Genomic DNA, 17,695 nt, shown 5'->3' with positions numbered 1-17,695 from the left:
GCAGTAAACGGAAACACGAACAAGTTGGTGACTCATATTCACCTGACCTGTTCAAATGAAAGAATGTTCACGGTCCCTAATTTTATTGTCTGAGGACTCCAAGCCTCATTGAAAAAAAGTTAGAATATTTCTATTTCTGCTTTCAATTCTCTTAAATATCAGGGCAGCTTGATGTTGCTAAAGCATTCTTTTAAACATTAGGCCTACATGAGGTATTTTTGGACAAATAATTCTTCAAAACTCAGTACGCGTGCACAAAATGTGACCATTGTTTTACCACCATACATGTCAGTATTCTAAACCCTTAAATGACAAATATCATATATGGTAGAGACATGCCTTAAGTAGACTACCATTAAGAGCGCACATGTATTTGATTAGCGGAAATCCGCTGAGCGGTAATTGTATTCCCTTTATCAGAATGGCCATTGAGCAAAAGTGGATTTCCGTCGAGAAATGGATTAAGCTATTGTCGCCGTCTTCCAAGATAACCGCAAACTACTTTCTGTGTTTTCAGACCTATTTTATGGGCACATCTAACATTATAAAAGTTACTGAACGATCGCTGTAAGCATAACTACCAAAATGCCATAATTGTCCACCTAACTTGCATGAAAATTAAAGTTGTTTTGAGAATTCTTCAGGTACCGGTAGGCATAATAATTTGGGTTGAAATTCATATTGAAGAGTTTGTAACAGCTATCAATTTGAAACCCCTAGATGACGCACATTCAAAGCCGTTAAAACCTTTTAAACATCATTGCATTTGAGCGACTTCTTTCTCATTAATTGTCAATGTATATAAAAAGAGAGATGCATTGGTCCACCCAGCGTGCATTACATGGAGTATACTGTAAAAGCATTTTTGTCACTGGTAAATACACCTAATATTTCGACGCGTGAGACATTCCCTCCAACAAAATTTGGAGCACGGTTTTCTGCACTGAAAACCTTTTTTCTAGCGGCCTGTCGGAGCGACTAAGTCTTATTTGATCGGTTTGTAGTGTTCACTGGCATTGCAGAGAGAACCGCACTCGAAAAAATATGATTTTGGAGGAAATGATCCGACGTTAAAATATAAAGTAACCTGGTTACCCGCCTTACACGGCAACATAAGGCAGACTGTTTACATTCACAGGAGAGCCTACCGCCGCAAAGGTGATAGTCTTTTTTGGGCAGAAGTCGAATGGTCAAATGGTTGAAATGCCGTACAAAAACTTGAATTTTTTTATTCTGGTTGTTCACATTGCCGAAAAGCCTGATTCCACTAAGGCATTTTACGCAGCGTTGTACGCTCAGCCCTTTGTCTGGAAGCAATGGTGTGTAAAATAACAAAGGCTGGGCATAAAACGCGGGGTAAAAACGTCATAGTGGAAACGAAGCTTATTAGATTGTTTCCATCAGAGCAGAGAACTGTTAGCTTGGCGCGTCAACTCAAAGAGAAACGCGCGCTAGGCTCACGCTCAAGCTCTGAAGGATAGTCCACTTAAAACTGCGTTTCCATTATAGCGTTTTACGCCGCGTTGTACGCTCAGCCCTTTGTCTGGAAGCAATGGCGTATAAAATAACAAAGGCTGGGCGTAAAACGCGGCGTCAAAACGCCCTTGTGGAAACAGGCCTTTAGACTGACGGATTTTCACTTCGACAAATGCGATCTGCACTATTCGTTATTCATACAGCGTCGTATTGGTCTGTGGAATTGGGCCGTTGTTGCGCAGTAATTCACGTCAGTGGGTTTGGGCCTTTATTGCACAACGGGGTAGAAGAACTAGGTTTGTTTGAAGGCAGGACTGCTGGTCAACAGTGCAAACAGATCAAAAATTACGAAAAAGTGATAGTGCAGCCAGGCTTTGGACGATTGCTACATTATATTGGGCGAAGGTTACACAAAAACAGTAGAAAATGGGACTTACCGATATACTCGCCAATATATCGCCTTTTGAATCCTGCTGAATCAGTTCCTTTCTCCAAAAAATCTTGATAAGATGGAACATCGAAAGATGAACTTTGCGCCCTCCGGCTGGATCTCCTCATTTTCTGCAATGATGATACAGACATATGGTGAACTCTCAGTGATAACGGAGTCGGAGGGCTCTCTCAATTAGTGTTCACATTTTACATTACAAAGAAATAAAGACGAGTTGATTCGATTTTCTTTTCGGATATTTTTTAGGAACGGGGGTTCCTGTTGTCTGCTTGGCTGCTTATAGGCCTCAACAATTTTGGATATTGTAGGCTTGCCCTGTATTATGGATCTTATCTCGAAAACTACTCAGCCAATTTTCACCCAACCTTTCATCAACGTAGATTGTGTATTGATTCTGGAGTATTTGTTAAAAATCGGCGGGTGTTACTGAGATCGAGTTTTTACGAAATTAATGTACTATTTTGTGCATTGTCACACCACAACGAAAAGGCATACTACTAATCTTGGGATGGGTATTGTTGCTGTGCGCCCAGGCATAAAACGCATAAAATTTTCTCAGAAAAAGTATATTATAAGTATAATTCCTTTTTTTACATATGAAATCTCTCCAGAATGAGTCCTTATCTACATGGATAAAATTGGCCAAGTAGTTTTCGAGATATATGAATTCCCAATGCATTATTCGTAATTTACCCGCGACAGGAAAAGGCCTTAAATTATCCTAATAGTCGATTCCATTATATGCCTGGGCGCTGATCCACAAATTGGTACATACGGGTCGGAAACAAAACTTTTGTTAATAGTCCTTGACTAGGGTAGGCCTAACTTGACAGTAAAGTAGGCTACCCAAATGAAAATAGACAAGTAGAAACTTACCCGTGATATGAATCAAAGTTGTGTGGACATTGCATTAAATACAACGGTGTGAAAAGCTCGACAACTTCTATCCTTATGCTGCCGACGGGCGGCAAGGCTTCTTTTATGATGGCCTTGTACAAAAACAGCGCCAAAAATTTGCATAAGAAGCTTTATCTTACGTTGGGAAATATTTTCCCGCCCTCCGTGGACTTGTAAGAGCAGAAATTGTGCGGGTTGAAACAATTTAAAACACATTAACATTTTTTTGAGCTGCTGAGAATGGGAAACGTGGTTATTCCCAGGCAGTGAGTCGACGTGTTGATGATCAGATGATATATTTCTTTTGGTCCAGGAGGATCTTTTTTTCTGTCAGTATATTTAAAAATGTCGTCACCCGACGCGACCGGCCACACAAAAGAGTATACACACCTTTATGCTTTCAGTAGGCCCAATAGGCCAATGGCGATTTTTACTGTGGTCCCAGTCGCCGCTATGAGTCCTATAAATGGTGAGGGGATTTACCCAATCCTGTCCTACCCCTTCCCTTAAATGTCCTCTTTCACACATTATTAGGGACCGTCTCAAAAATACTTTGAAGCTTTTGTAGTGAAATTTTTTCACTAAGGGGAAGGGGTTCGCCAACTTCAGGGTCGACTTTTCACTTTTTTTATAAACAATTGGCTTCATGGATTTTTAAAAAGATACAATACACCTTTCTTCAAAATAGGGAAATAACGACAAAAAAACTCACAGGGCAATTTGCTGTGGGGGTCTGGTGGAACTATTCCTTCCAGGTTGGAACAGAACCACCAACATCTATCACATCTCATCTGAAACGGTCACTGGGCAATATTCATAGTCCCTCCCCATTTCCTCCCCACTGTGCGTGAAAAAGGTTTCTGCACGTCAATCTCATACATACGCAGATTGTTCAGGCGTATACCATCACAGTTTCAGTTTCCTACCCAGTGGGCCTCACTGGACTAATATACTGTAGCGACTCAGTTAAAGCGTCAGTTTATTATAAACTCAAAGGCCAGAGGGACCGCCTTTTCAACACCCGATTCGATTAGTCATAATCACGTGATGCAGTAAGCCGAACCACAAATTAATATTCATTTTGCGCGACGATTCCGTGTTTGCAGTGATTGAAATGGAATCGGAGTCCCTTACTAGGCCCTTTGACCATACCTTTCTGAACGTTTCGCAATGTTAGCTAAGTGTGTCCCTGTAGGCCTATGTTGCTTTGCCTGCCCCAGGACCATCGCCCCCCCCCCCCCACACACACCTCATCCACGCGCACACACAACCCCCGGACCATGACCCCCCCCCCTACTTCACCCACGCGCACACCCAACCTTGCTTTGCCAGCGCCCCCGGTACCACCTGTAGTATACTTCGAAAGGTCGAGCTATAAGCCCATAAACTTCGCGGCCCATTGATTTCGGGACACCTTGAAAAGCATAGGCCTAAGCCTGAAATAGACCGATACCGCGTTAGCGTGAATCAATGAATGAATATTCATTTTGGGAGGGCTTCTATAGTGCCATGTGAGTACGATTACTAAAGTCACGTGGTAAAGGGGCTGTCCCTCTGACCAAGGAATACATAATGAACCGACGAGTCGCTACAGTATATAATCATGACTCTTAGAAAAGAGACTAGAATAATGGAAATCTCGCGAGACAGCTCTTGTCATGTTGTAACATTTCTTTTTAAATTCAGTTAATAAAATTCAGTTTTAATCACCAAGATCCTCTAGTCCCTATCTTCTCCGAGGGCTAAAACATAGAAACCCTTCTATTTGAGCAGGCATCTGTAAAAAGAGCCTTTAAACCTCTATCCTCTTCAGTATGAGATGATCATATATTTTGTCCCTTTCCCCACATCTTCTCAAAAGGGCTTGTGTGACACCAACCAGGAGTGAAGCCAAAACATGCGGATTTTTCACTTCTGACGGAGGGGGGAGGGGGTCAAGACAATAGTGAAAAAAAGTCACTACAAAAGCTTCAAGGTATTTTTGAGTCCAGTCCAATGCCTACCATAAGCGAGCGCATGTAGCAGTAGGCGCGTAGAGGTCACCGAGAGGGTATTCGCGATCGTTACAAGTATGGTACTACGCTCGGTTTAAAAAAACACTGGTCTGTAGTGAAGTAAGGATAAGGTGTTTGGGATGAAACGTTCAAGTCAACACTGCATGCATTTGCTATATACCGAGATACTGAAGCTATGCTATCCTTGGGGAGCGTTCAAGTATACACAAAATTTTAGACCCCCCCCTCCCTTCCTTACGCATGGCATACACCTTGGTGTGTCAACTCATTGTCCGCAACTGGCAGCCTTTAAAAATCGATGCAATACAGCCATCAGAGCATACGGTATACGGAAGGCAACGAGACTACCGACTCTGGTAGTTAAACTACCAGAGTCGGTAGAGTCGGTAGTCTCGTTGCCTTCCGTATCGCAGTGAGGTAGCTGCTCTACAAAATACGACACCCCTGGATAAATCATCGCAAAATCGCGAGCTCCTGTACAACTACAGGGGCAACTAAGTATAGAGCAATGGGCATACAACGATAAGATGGTTTAGATATGTGACATCATCAGACATGGAAGAGTTAACGATAACGACAACTAAACGATTTTAGTGACTTTTCACAACTTGTAATACGTAGTATGAAGTTACGTCCACCCACATGCTTTAACATTTATGTTGCGCAAGTGCACTATAACGGGATGGCAAAGCCTAGAAAGGCTAAAGTTCCATTAAAGGAAAGTAAGTAAGAAATAAAAAAAGAGAAACGCTCGCTACGCATACGCTCAAGCTCTGAAGGAAAGGCCGCTTAACTGAAAGAGAATGATAAAGCTATGCTAACCGAAGAGATTTACCAAATGTGGCCCTGGTCTCTGAAGGCTTGCCGAGCGATATTTACTCATTTGAAGAAAATAAAGCCATATTTACTGTTGTTCAAAATTACATCAAGATCAAATCAACTCGAAGATTTACTCGCTGATTGTCTCTGTGCAGCCTAATTCGTATCCTTATTCGGTTATCATTTGATTTCTTTTTTCTCTTTCTATATACAATTTATGTAGTCTGTATTGTATGGAGGGGGGGGGGGGGGGGGGGGCATGAGTGTTAAGCATTTTGCTTTTTTCTTGCCTCCCTTTAATCTGTATAGATTAATAAAATATCATATGTTTAAAAAAGGCCTGCCCCCAAGTGTGGGAGAATGGGTTAATGTATTTAATAGTAACTGTTGTGCTGCCCATTCCAGATGGCAGCACAAGCTGGTCTTGCCTTTTTCAATACAATAGTTTTAATGCTCTTTAATACCTTCAATCATTACATAATATATACTTATACCTATTTAAGTGAATGTTTGGTGTGGCCCAGTGCCATTCCTTGAGTTTATCACTCTACTATAAGTATAACATTATTCCTTAATTCTATGTGCTTGCAGGTGCCTGTATGCCAAATAATTAGGCCACTGGCCGGAAATATCGGCCACACAAGGACGTGTGAAATGATTAGCTTCGCATTCATGCATGCGACGCCGCGTGAAATAACAAAGAGAACCGCGTGATACGCTGCCGCTGCCGCCCAGGTGGAAACAGGCCTTGTTGCACACTTCGTGAAACAACATGAAACATTTGAAGTGTGCGGTCTCTTGAAACGCGTTGAAACAAATGTCTCATCGCGTTTCCTAAACGCAATGATGTGTCGCACACTTGTTCACGTTGAAACAAATGTTTCTTGGCGTTTCACGAACTTGAAACAAGTGTGCGGCCCGCTTTACGCTGTACCTTCCTGTACTGGCGATATACATGTTATTTCTAATCACGTGGCATCACCGACGTGTGACTTGTAACAACTATTAATGTAAAAAAGTGCGATTAATGTAAAAAGATTACGTCTTAACTGATATTGTAACAAAAATTGACGCATAATGTAAAAGTCAACCAATAATGCTAAAAGTCAACGCATAATGTAAAACACTTTTTCTAACCGATATTGTCAAAAATCAACCAATAATGTACTTTTAGAAAATATGTGTCCCTCTTACATGGCGAACCCCTGTGGCCCTTGAGAAGGGGTCGAAAATGGGAATGAGCAACTTTGACCCTTAAGAATGGGCCTTTCGGGGGGGGGGCTTGAGCGAAGTTCTGATATTTGAAAAAAGGCATGTTTCAGGAATGTCGCGGGAGTCGGCAGGTTGGGAATGAATGATATAAAGGACCTGGTTTGCCAAAACATTTGCCAGTTTTTGGGCCTATAGGCCTACAGTATATCAGCGTCGATCCTCTGGACAAAGAAGGCTTAGGCCTATCTACTAAAGGTATTGCTCTAGGCTTACATGTAGGCCTACATGTATAGGCTTGGGTAAAGCTATATTGTAGGTAACGATATGTCTCTTTTGAAAATTTTGTGGCCCTTAGAAGGGCCCTTTCGATGTCAGCAGCTAATTATCTTATGGTTCCGTTTCTGAATGCGTGGACGACTCCGATTCTGAAGTGGAGGAGTCTGAAGAGGTCGATGAGTACTCAAGGTCATTGATCTGTTCTTGGATGGTTTCTATCTCCCTGGCTCGTAAATGGGCGAAGTGGTCGTACATCGCATGTACTCCCTCCGCTGTGACTAACCTCAGCTTGATTACATATCTCAAGCTATGGTTGCGACCACTTTCGTTGACACGCGCTAACTTGGTGCGGAGGTGGAGCAGGTGTCTTCTCAAAAGGGTAATCTGGTCATACGCCTTGAGAAATTTTCTCCATGCCTCGTTGAGCTTGGCGACTAGGATTCTTGGTTCTTGATTCATCTCGAACGATATGGCAATTTGGATGTGGGACTTTCTTTATATCCGCCTACTTGTCTCACGTTGCCGAGGCACATGAAACTTATTAAGGTCAAGTGTGGAATTAATGTTACCCATCACCAACCTGCGTGTTTCAAACATGACAATGACATTGCCACAGAGCAAGCCTTTTATCGGGGGGGGGGGGGGGGGGGTATCCTAGGTATCTAATTTTAATACGGGGTTCTTTATGTAGCGGGCCCTATGTGTGACCAAGGACTATCAAGCCTCCCTCGTAGGAGTATGAATATAAGAATTTCTATAGCGCCTGAATTAAAAGAAAAACTTAAATTCTCAGGCGCTTTACAAAGCAAAACACTCCCTGAAAAGGTGTTGTTTCAGGAGAGTTTTGAAAATGTCTATGGAACCAGCAAGCTTGATGTTGGAAGGTAGCTGGTTCCATAGAACCGGTGATGACTTGTAAAAAGAACGGTCACCAAAGGTTTTGCACTTAGTGCGAGGGACCACCAAAGTTGGAGCAATAACAGAGCGGAGATGGTAGGTGGAATGGTGCCTCAGTCTGACCATATCACACAGGTACACAGGTGCGACTCCATGTATTGCCTTATATGTAAATAAAAGCACTTTGAAAACAATCCTGTATTTAACAGGAAGCCAATGGAGTCGCATGAGACCCGGTGTGATACGATCAAACCGCGGCACCAGACACACAACGCGAGCTGCAGCATTAAGTGCACGCTGCAGTCTGGAGAGTTGATGTGTAGAAATGCCATATAGAAGGGAATTACAATAATCAATGTGAGAAGTGACAAAGGCATGAACAAGAGTGGTGGTTGACTCAGGACTGAGGAACCGTCGAATTTGGCGGATCTTATAAAGACCCAGGAAAGCCTTGGAGCAGACCCTACTAACATGGGTTTCCATAGACATGTTTTTGTCAAAGTAAACACCAAGGTTTCGTACCGATTCGACAGGTGAAATTGAGGCCTCCCCCACTCTGATTGAACCCATATCTACCTTCTGGAGCATTTGTCTAGAACCGATAAAAATGAACTCTGTCTTAAGATCATTGATGAGGAGCTCGTTCTCGATCATCCACGCACGGACATCAGCTACACATGCTTCCGTTTCGCACACAGCTCTCTGCTGGTTAGTAGATGCCAAAGGACAGAAAGACATATAGAGCTGATTGTCGTCTGAATAGCCATGTGCATCTGGCAAGTGACGTGAAATGATGTGATAAAGCCTTGACATAGAACAAAAAGAGGATGGGTCCAAGGCAACTGCCCTGTGAACACCACAATGGAGTGAAAAATGCTTAGATTTGCTACCATTGATGACGACACACTGCTCTCTATTAGAGAGATAAGACTTCAGCCACTGAAGGCAAAGGCCAGTGACGCCAAAATCTGTCTCCATGGTTTGAAGCTATATGTCTACATCAACCGTATCAAACGCGTAGCAAGACTAGCAAGCAGACTTCCTGATTGTCCATTTTCATAAGAATGTCACTTTGAACCTTCAGAAGAGCAGTCTCTGTCGAGTGGTTCTTGCGGTATGCGGACTGGACTGCTGGTAGTGGGGCAGAATTATCACTGTGGACCATTAGCTGGTCAACTACTACCCTCTCAACAAGCTTAGACACAAATGCTAAGTTGCTAACCGGCCTAAAGTTGGAAAAGGTCCGATCAAGTCCTGCTTTCTTTAACAAAGGCGATACCAGGGCACACTTCCATTCAGTAGGAACTCGAGCATCCTGTAGCGAGAGATTCACGATGCGAGCGATGACTGGTAACAGAGAGTCAACACATAGCTTTAGCATCCAGGTTGGGATCGGATCGAGCGAACAACTCGCGCTTGAGGACTTCATGGTCAGTTTTCGAATTAGCTCGTCGGACACTGTACTAAAAGCATTAATTGACTTCTCTGCTGTAGAAGCAGAGACAATGGGACAGTTAACTGTGACTGCCCTGATTTTGCTTTTAATAATGTCAACTTTACGGACCAAAAAAAATCACCGAAGTCATTCGCGAGTACAGCAGGATCAGCATGATCCGGCAATGTGACCGGCTGTTTTTCACTACATAACGAGTTAACAACCCGAAATAACTTCCTCGAATCCCCTTGACACTGTGCGATTTCATTTGAGTAGTAAGCACGCCGGGGGAGATTCAGTTGGACGGAGTAGAGATTACGCACTTTGCGGTAAGCTTGTGCCGCAGAAGGTGAGTGACGGTTTCTTTCCAGCTTTCTCCTCTTAGCCTTCAGTTCTAACTCGTTATTATACCAAGGGATCACTGGCTTAACTGTGGTCACCTTGGTGATAATAGGTGCATGTTTATCTAGAAGATTGGAGAGTGTTTCATTGTAACAAGTGACCAACTCATCAATATCAGCAGACGTAGGGTTAGACAGCACAGAAGTGTCAATGTCCTTCTGAAATGACTGGATGTCAATTTGCCGTAGCATACGAAAGGATACAGTGTTCTTGGTCACCTCAGGGCGTGAAAGAGATAGATGACAATCCACAAACATATGATCCGAGAGATAGTGTGAGTGGGCAACATCGCCGATAACCAGATCATCACTTTCCCTTGTCAGAATCAAGTCAAGTGTGTTCCCGGAAACGTGCGTCGGCCCTGACACATGCTGCTGAAGGCCAAAAGTGTCCAACACTTCAAGAAAGCGTCTTGCCTCGTTGTCATGCGGATCATTGACATGGATATTGAAGTCATCAGAGATCACCAAACACTCGGGGCATGTCACTATTGCTTCTAGATATTCAGCAAACTCACAGAAGAATACACTAGAGGGCACGGATGAGGGTGGGCGATAGACAACAATGTTTATCATCTTTCGAGTTGTCGATGGCATCGCAATCGACCATTCCGAAAATTCAAATGAGTCCTTGGAGCCCCTTTCCACGAGCTTGGTGTTTATAGAAGAGCGAAACATTAGACCAGTTCCTCCCCCTTGGCGTTCACCGGGCCGTGGCACATTCAGGAAACAGTACCCGTCAGGAGAGAGGGCTCGGACAGTCACTGAATCATTGTACTTAAGCCAGGTCTCTGTGATGGCACACATATCGATCCTCTCATTAACCACATGATCAATGATATCAGCAACTTTATTCCTGGTTGAACGAGCGTTTACAGTTGAAAATCTAAAGCAGTGAGAAGGATAATCCTGAGACACGGATGTTTGCAAAGGTACTTGAATAAGGTTATTCAAGTTAATCCCCGGCCTGTGTTTAATGATGTCCCCTTTTTCTCTTACTGACTGAGCATTAAGAACTCCCAGGGTTAATCCACCATGTTGGTGATCCGACAGAATGCGTCTTTTTCGACCAGCCTTACATCCTCTTGGTCTACGCTTATGAAATTGGGGAAAAATGATCCTACTAATGCCATGATCAAGCGATTTGACAAAAGTCTGATACGTCACATTTCGAGTTTTGTCAGTCCTGTTCAGAGAGATTAGCTCATGATTGGCATAATATATGTGATTTTCTCCATGGCTGAATTCATGTACAAACACTGTGCAATGTACAGAGTCAGGAACCCTAAGGGAACCTCCTTGAAATGTTGAAACAAAAAGGTCATCTGTAACTTCCAAACCACGGATATGAATCACATAAGAAATGTCTCTGCACGATCCTGACACATTCATAAACTGAATAGTCCCTTCGTTTAGAGAAACAGGCAGTAAAAAACTTGAAAAAATCCAAGATTATCTGGAGCTCAGGAGAAGGCCAGCCGTCACCAGCGCCACTCACCTATAATGTTAGGATCATTCATTAATAAGGCCTAATGTAGAGAAGCAAGACTTGAAGTAAACGGGAAAAGGAAGTGGTATCCGGTCAGCACTGAGGTCTCGAGTTATAATCTCAGTCCGCGAAAGGGGAAGATTTATGGAAATTTCTTATTTAAGCACACCACAACGAAAGGGCCTGTTTAGAAGGAGCATTGATGAGGTGCGTTCAAGCATAACAAGAGGCCCAAGGGCCTGGCGCTCAGCTGGATGACCTAATAACATAGGACTGAGGGTATAAAGTTGTAAATATCGGCTTTATACTACTGTTTGAAGGTCAAGAGAACACGTTATACCACTAAAATTTCCAATGCAGAGCTGCCAGCTGGATGAAATATGATTGAACTAATCAGCCATGGTATGTAAATATTACAGGAGGCAACGGAAGATATCCCTAGTTCAGTATAGCTTTACAGAAAAAAATGGGAGTAACATTACTGTGTTGCTTAAAACGTCTACTTTTTACTCATGTAAGAATCGTAGTACTAATAATAACTTCAACTTATTTTCCAGTTATGATAACACAACACGCATCTTCATGATCATGATCTTTCTCAAACTAACTGAATGACCTATTAGTAATCGCCTTGGACGCACAACCTAACCACATATCAATCCGCCCCGACGATCGACACATCCATTCGATTCGATAACCGGGTAACCCTCGATAAAGTTTGATAAATAAACTAGAACTGAGATTTCACAGGAGCACCTGTGAATTCATGACTCCAGGGTTGTTTTGAGGGCGATATTGTAAGAGTTGGTCTTGAGTATGGGGACGTGAAGGTCCGTGTGAGGTACCTGGGGAGAGAAGACTAGTTGAACGATGGGATCTGACACGGACACTACTATTGATCTCATTATATGACTGAATACCATTTAATTACAAATGAAACGGCCAGGGGCCATTGTGCTCACCGTAAGTATTTTTAGTAGACAGTTACAGAAAGTGCTACAGTATGTAGGCCTCTCATAATTTATACATGCATCTGTGACCAGTTCAGAGCCGGCCCTGGCCAAGTGGTGAATCCGAGACTTGTGGTTCCAAGCTTGTAGAGTCTAGGTGAAAATGATAGTGAAGAAATGTGCCACTCCATGACAATGGTGAATATATTTTTAACTTTGACCTCAGTGACCCTGACAGGTAGGTCAAATAACAAACCAGGGTGATATGTGATGTAGACACAACCACCCGACCATAACAATTCCATCACTCGTTACACTACAGCAATCGGCAAAAAACGATTTCCAAGATGGCCGCCTAATTAAATCTATGGCACCAAATAAATCAAAAAATGAAGAAAATGTAAGATAGAACTCAGAAAAGAAAAAAGGAAAAGATGAAAAATAAAAATATTTTCGGCTGTCCTTGACCGGGGTTTGAACTGACGACCTTTGGATTGCCACAATACGAGGAAAAACCCACAAAACATGCAATTTCGGCCATATTTGAATTCCGATCTGGCTGAAACTTGGCATACAAATAGTGGCTTCTTAGATGCATCATTACACAAAATTAAAACTCTTTACATTGAACAACGACAAAACGTACCAAGAACGGTAAAGTTTTCAACTTTGACCTCTGTGAACTTGAACGGTGGGTCAAATCAAAAACCCGTAAGATATGTGATGTATCCTTGCTAGGAGTACCTACCATGAAACTTTTATCAAAAACGAATCAGTAATAAGCGAGAAATCACACTTTTTGAGTTTTGAGTTTGGGCCCCCTGGTAACCAAGTCAATAATCAGACCGAACCAAAATTCAGTGTAAAAGGTCAACTGACCTAGGGGGTCATTTGTTCAAAGTTTCAAGTTCATAACTGTTGCGGTTGAGAAACGTGCCATAGTTACACTCAAACGGCAAATTTACGCCATTTGACCTCTGCGACCTTAAAAAGTACGTCAAATCCGAAAAATCGTGCAACATCTGAGGTAACCTTGCTAGGGGTCCCTGCCATAAAAATTTCATCAAAAACAATTTGCTAATAAGCAGGCTATTGCACTTCTTACTTTTTCTGTTTTGGCCCCCTGGTGGCAAAGTCAAGAATCAGATCAGGCTGAAATTCAGCACCAGAGGTTATCTGATATAGGGAGTTATATGTACCAAGTTTCAAGCTCATAGCTTTGGTGGTTGAGAAACGTGCCATAGTTACACTCAAACGGCCAATTCACGCCATTTGACCTCTGCGACCTTGAAAAGAAGATCAAATTAAAAACCCGTAAGATATATGATGTATCCTTGCTATGAGTACCTACCACAAAAGTTTTATCGAAAACAAGTCACTAATAAGCGAGATATCACACTTTTTAGATATCCACATTTGGCCCCCTGGTGGCCAAGTAGAGAATCAGATCGGACAGAAATTTAGTGTCACGGGTCATCTGACCTAGGGGGTCATGTGTACAAAGTTTTAAGTTCATAGGCCTAGCGGTTAAAAAACGTGCCACTGTTTTTGAACTAGGATAGGATACGACGGACAACGACGACGACGGACGACGGACACTGCAGTATTGCATAGACTCCCCTACGGTGAGCCAAAAAGTGAAAACAGATCATATCATATTCCTTGGGATAAATTAAAATAGGAGTGCGGGAACAAGGTTTTTTAGCAGGAGGAAAGCGAGAACATTTTGCGCCGTCGTATTCCGATTTGGCTGGTTAGTGGTGAAATCTGCTTTTAATTTTGCAAATTAACATATTCGTCTTTCTAGTTCTAACGTTGTCTGAATTAAAGATGCTTTCCCAATGCTTGACTGGTCTGGCAAGAGGCATTGCCAGGAAAACGTGACGTCATTTTGGCCATTCTTCTTACCGCACGCCCTCTCTCTCCGTAAAAGTTCCTGACATGGTGTGAAGTGGGAGGGCGCACAATGGGAATCACACTGCCGCGATGTTAATAGTTTCTATTTATAGAATTCAGCGGCAGAGATTTTAGGCACGGAAAAAGTGGATTAACTCGGCTAATTTCAATGGATTTTACCCAGGAATGTTTTCAAGGCGAGAGAAACATCTGATTTAAGTACTGCGCTTATTAGATTTCATGTTCAGGCCCAAGGAGGATACCGCGGTGACGTCACGGCTTTTCCAAGATGGCGTTGCATATTGTAAACAAACTCGATCCACGGCCAAGGGAAAATCAAGTCATCAAAAAAGTTAGATTTTTCGCATCAAATCAGAGTTATTAGTACTTTTCTGCTATGAAATAAGTCTTCAGACAATAAGCTATCATTTGAATAATGAAAAGTGCTGTTTTGATGGGGAAAAATAGGGTTTTTTAAACCAAATAGCCGGCACCGATCTTCCAAAATTAGCGATGGTTTCAAAACAGTCTCCCAGATATGGGGCAATCTCTTCATTATCATAATGGGATTTGGAGGCATGTTTACAGATTTTACAAGTTCGAGACCTGTAATACCTAAAACTCGCATAGATCCCCATAGATCCCCTCTATTTGTCGAGTTAGCGCCCCTGTAAGATCATGCATTTTCGGACACTAGAACGAAATCTTCCTGCGGATATCGCGGTTTCGGTGATGATTTAAGGAGAAATTGACTGTTCTTAGAGTTGTATGGGACAGAAATGAGTTCATACTTCATGAATACATGAATATATTATGATATGGGCGGGCTTCTAAGTCAAAACAATAACAAACTCAACTGCATCTCTACCGTGTATCGCGTAGTGCATTGCCTAGTGTATTTCGTAGTGTATTTTAGCGGAGACATTATTTCCCATTATTTCCGCACTTTGGCCACGCCAAACGTCTTTTTTATTCGTGGAAGTTAATCTGCTCTGTAAATTTTATTCTACACAGGAAGAATCCATACTAGGTATTGCAATATTTCATGTCTATTGGTGTTTTTGTGTACAGGAGCGCACCAGACAGTGAGATGTGGAGATGTGTTCAGTGCTGGCGATGTCAGTAGACTGAATCTGATTGGCCATAGCGATCACTAATATGGGTCGGTATCACGTGATGTGACGTCACCGCGGTATCCTCCTTGGTTCAGGCCGAAGATTGGCCTAAAACGTGGACGAAAAGAGTGCATTATCGAGTGTTGGAGAGGTCACGTGATTGGACGAGAAACTTTTAGCTGTCAACATCAATGGCTATAATATACTCCTACAGAATAGTAGAACTAATAGAACTAATTTCCGAAGTTTCCAATAGTTTGAACACAAATCAAAACATCGCCCATCAGTTGGACTCAGATCTGCATAAATTACGATAAATAATGAAGTGGTCGCTTCAATTTCGCAAAGAAAGTTGACTCCATTCGAAGGTTGTTTTGACCAAATTCTGTTGAACTCATCGTTGTGAGGGCATTTGAACACATTCTCGTTGATCTTTTCTATAAACGTGTAAAGTTTCATACCAAAATACGTTTCCGTAAAGGCTTAAAAAGAAAATTTGTCACTTACAAAATCATCGCTCCGGTAGAAATAAAAAGGTCACCGCCATTTTCTTGATGATAGTACTCCAGGTAAACGGCGGGAAATTTAAAGCGGGGTCATCCGGGGTCAAACAACAGTTTTGCTTACTACCGCCAACTGGTGATATAAATCCACACTAATCTATTTTATATCAAAACTTCTGTATCATGAATACCTTTTCAACTTTATTTCGAGCTTTTATCTGCTGGAATAGAGCGTCAAAAAATTGTTTTTTCATTTACGCATTTTGCCCCCTGGGGAGCTGAATTTGAGTCGAATCGCCCAAATTTTTTTCCGAAAGCAACATTTTCTGCGGTGTTTATAAGCAAGACTAGATTCGAAGTGCCTCGGTTGTATGATTACAAAATGCCCAACTTTGCCTACAGATGGCTGGATGGATGGAAGGATGGCAGGATGGGTGGAAGGACGGACACCAATCGAATAGCTATTTGACTAGCTCCGCTGACTTTGTCAGCTGAGCTAAAAATACCAAATTTCTTAAAAAGTAGAGCAGCAACACCCAATATTTCGTTCACATAAATCTCTAGAATGTGTACCCCGTCTTAGGCCTATACTATTTACCCTGCCTACATAGGGTGGCCCATAAAACGCAACCGCATATTTCCTGCATCAGCTGTGCTCGAAACCACCGGTGTAACAGTAACAAGTGCCCCCTGGAAAAATTATCCGGGCCTATTGTATTCTGCAATATGGTTCTATAGAGACCATGACCGTCAATAGCTCAGAGATTGAAGCGCATAATAGAATCCTTTGTTTACCGGGCATTCTATCCTAGGACATTTTAAACTTCTACACCGGCACCAGTATTAGATGGAGAATCTTACTACAGACTGGCACAATAAAAATGTTACAATTCGAAAGTGGTCAATATAATTTATAATTTTGAGATTTATCCTAAAATATTGACATGGACTTGAGCAGCAAGCTCTCCTGTTCCTTGAGTTATATAATTCCATTTCGTAGCGACACAATTGACACGAGAGAGGGTTTTTTTTCTTTCAATGATGTGTTTACATTAGATGGTCAAAGAAGCGCATAAAGTAGGCGATCTTTGTGATGTAAGTTATCTCCTCATATTTAGTTGCAATGGGTAGGCTATGTGCTACGTGCTTTGTCGAACTTGACGAAGTGCAAAGTACGATACACGAAATTTGCTCTTACACCCTGGGTGCAATTTATTTCAGGAGATGATTAACATCGATCCTTCGTTGGCTTCTTTGGCCAGGCCATGTTATGCAAGGACGCAAACTCTACGCTGTTTTGCACATTGTCTCTTTCGTTTTCATTACAAAATAATTTAGAAATTACTGTATAATTAACTATAGTAGGCATATAACCTATGTACATGTACATAATTTCACTTATTCGTTTTTAGCTCAGCTGACAAAGTCAGCTGAGCTTGTCAAATAAGCTGCTCAGTGGCGTCCGTCGGGCCGTCCGTCCGTCCGTCCGTCCGTCCGTCCGTTAAACCCATGGTGCACATTTTGTAACCGTAAGACCTAGAGACTTCAATTTTGCATTTCTGGATACTTCTGGTCAAACTCTACTTTCAAAACAAAATTTGTCGCCATTCGACCTACTTCCTGCGAGCGAGAGCGCATGAAGGAAACTGGCCTATATCGGCCTAGGAGCAGCAGAATTAGTCGAAATATGCTTTAATATTAAGATAAAATTCTTGAAAATATATTTTATTGAGAAAACGTTCAAAATTTTAACAGGAGAGGGCGCTACCTGCCTTTTAATTATTTCTGCCGATTCAAATTCCCGCCCGATGACGTCAGCCATCAATGAAGTCTCCTATTTGCCAGTTCTCAAAACATGGCAGC

General features: G+C 42.2%; 2 protein-coding genes across 2 annotated transcripts in view; both read right to left on the bottom strand.

Annotated features, from left to right (window-relative positions):
* LOC135503564 (uncharacterized) overlaps window positions 1-17,695 on the bottom strand; it is an 81,350-nt gene that overhangs the window by 46,514 nt on the left and 17,141 nt on the right. The window contains exon 2 of the mRNA XM_064797168.1: window positions 1,914-2,037. Within this exon, the coding sequence (XP_064653238.1) occupies window positions 1,914-2,034 (121 nt within the window). The 5' untranslated portion in view covers window positions 2,035-2,037. The remainder of the gene's footprint in view (window positions 1-1,913; window positions 2,038-17,695) is intronic.
* LOC135503563 (uncharacterized) lies at window positions 9,053-10,686 on the bottom strand. The gene is made up of 2 exons (XM_064797167.1): window positions 9,621-10,686; window positions 9,053-9,390 (listed from the first exon to the last, which is right to left on the bottom strand). Exons 1-2 carry the CDS (start codon window positions 10,684-10,686, stop codon window positions 9,053-9,055), a joined length of 1,404 nt encoding a protein of 467 aa, XP_064653237.1.

The sequence above is a fragment of the Lineus longissimus genome, unplaced genomic scaffold, assembly GCF_910592395.1.
Source record: "Lineus longissimus unplaced genomic scaffold, tnLinLong1.2, whole genome shotgun sequence".
In the NCBI taxonomy this organism is placed as follows: domain Eukaryota; kingdom Metazoa; phylum Nemertea; class Pilidiophora; order Heteronemertea; family Lineidae; genus Lineus; species Lineus longissimus.
The sequence above is the reverse complement of the archived record's forward strand: the minus strand, read 5'-3'. Positions and strand labels throughout refer to the sequence as shown.

Bases quoted from the DNA above. Each gene is read 5' to 3' on its own strand.
- LOC135503563 (XM_064797167.1), bottom strand. From the start codon at position 10,686: ATGTGTGCCATCACAGAGACCTGGCTTAAGTACAATGATTCAGTGACT. The intron at 9,391-9,620 runs GTGATTTTTTTT...CTCTGTTACCAG, and splicing joins TGTACTCGCGAATGACTTCG to TCATCGCTCGCATCGTGAAT.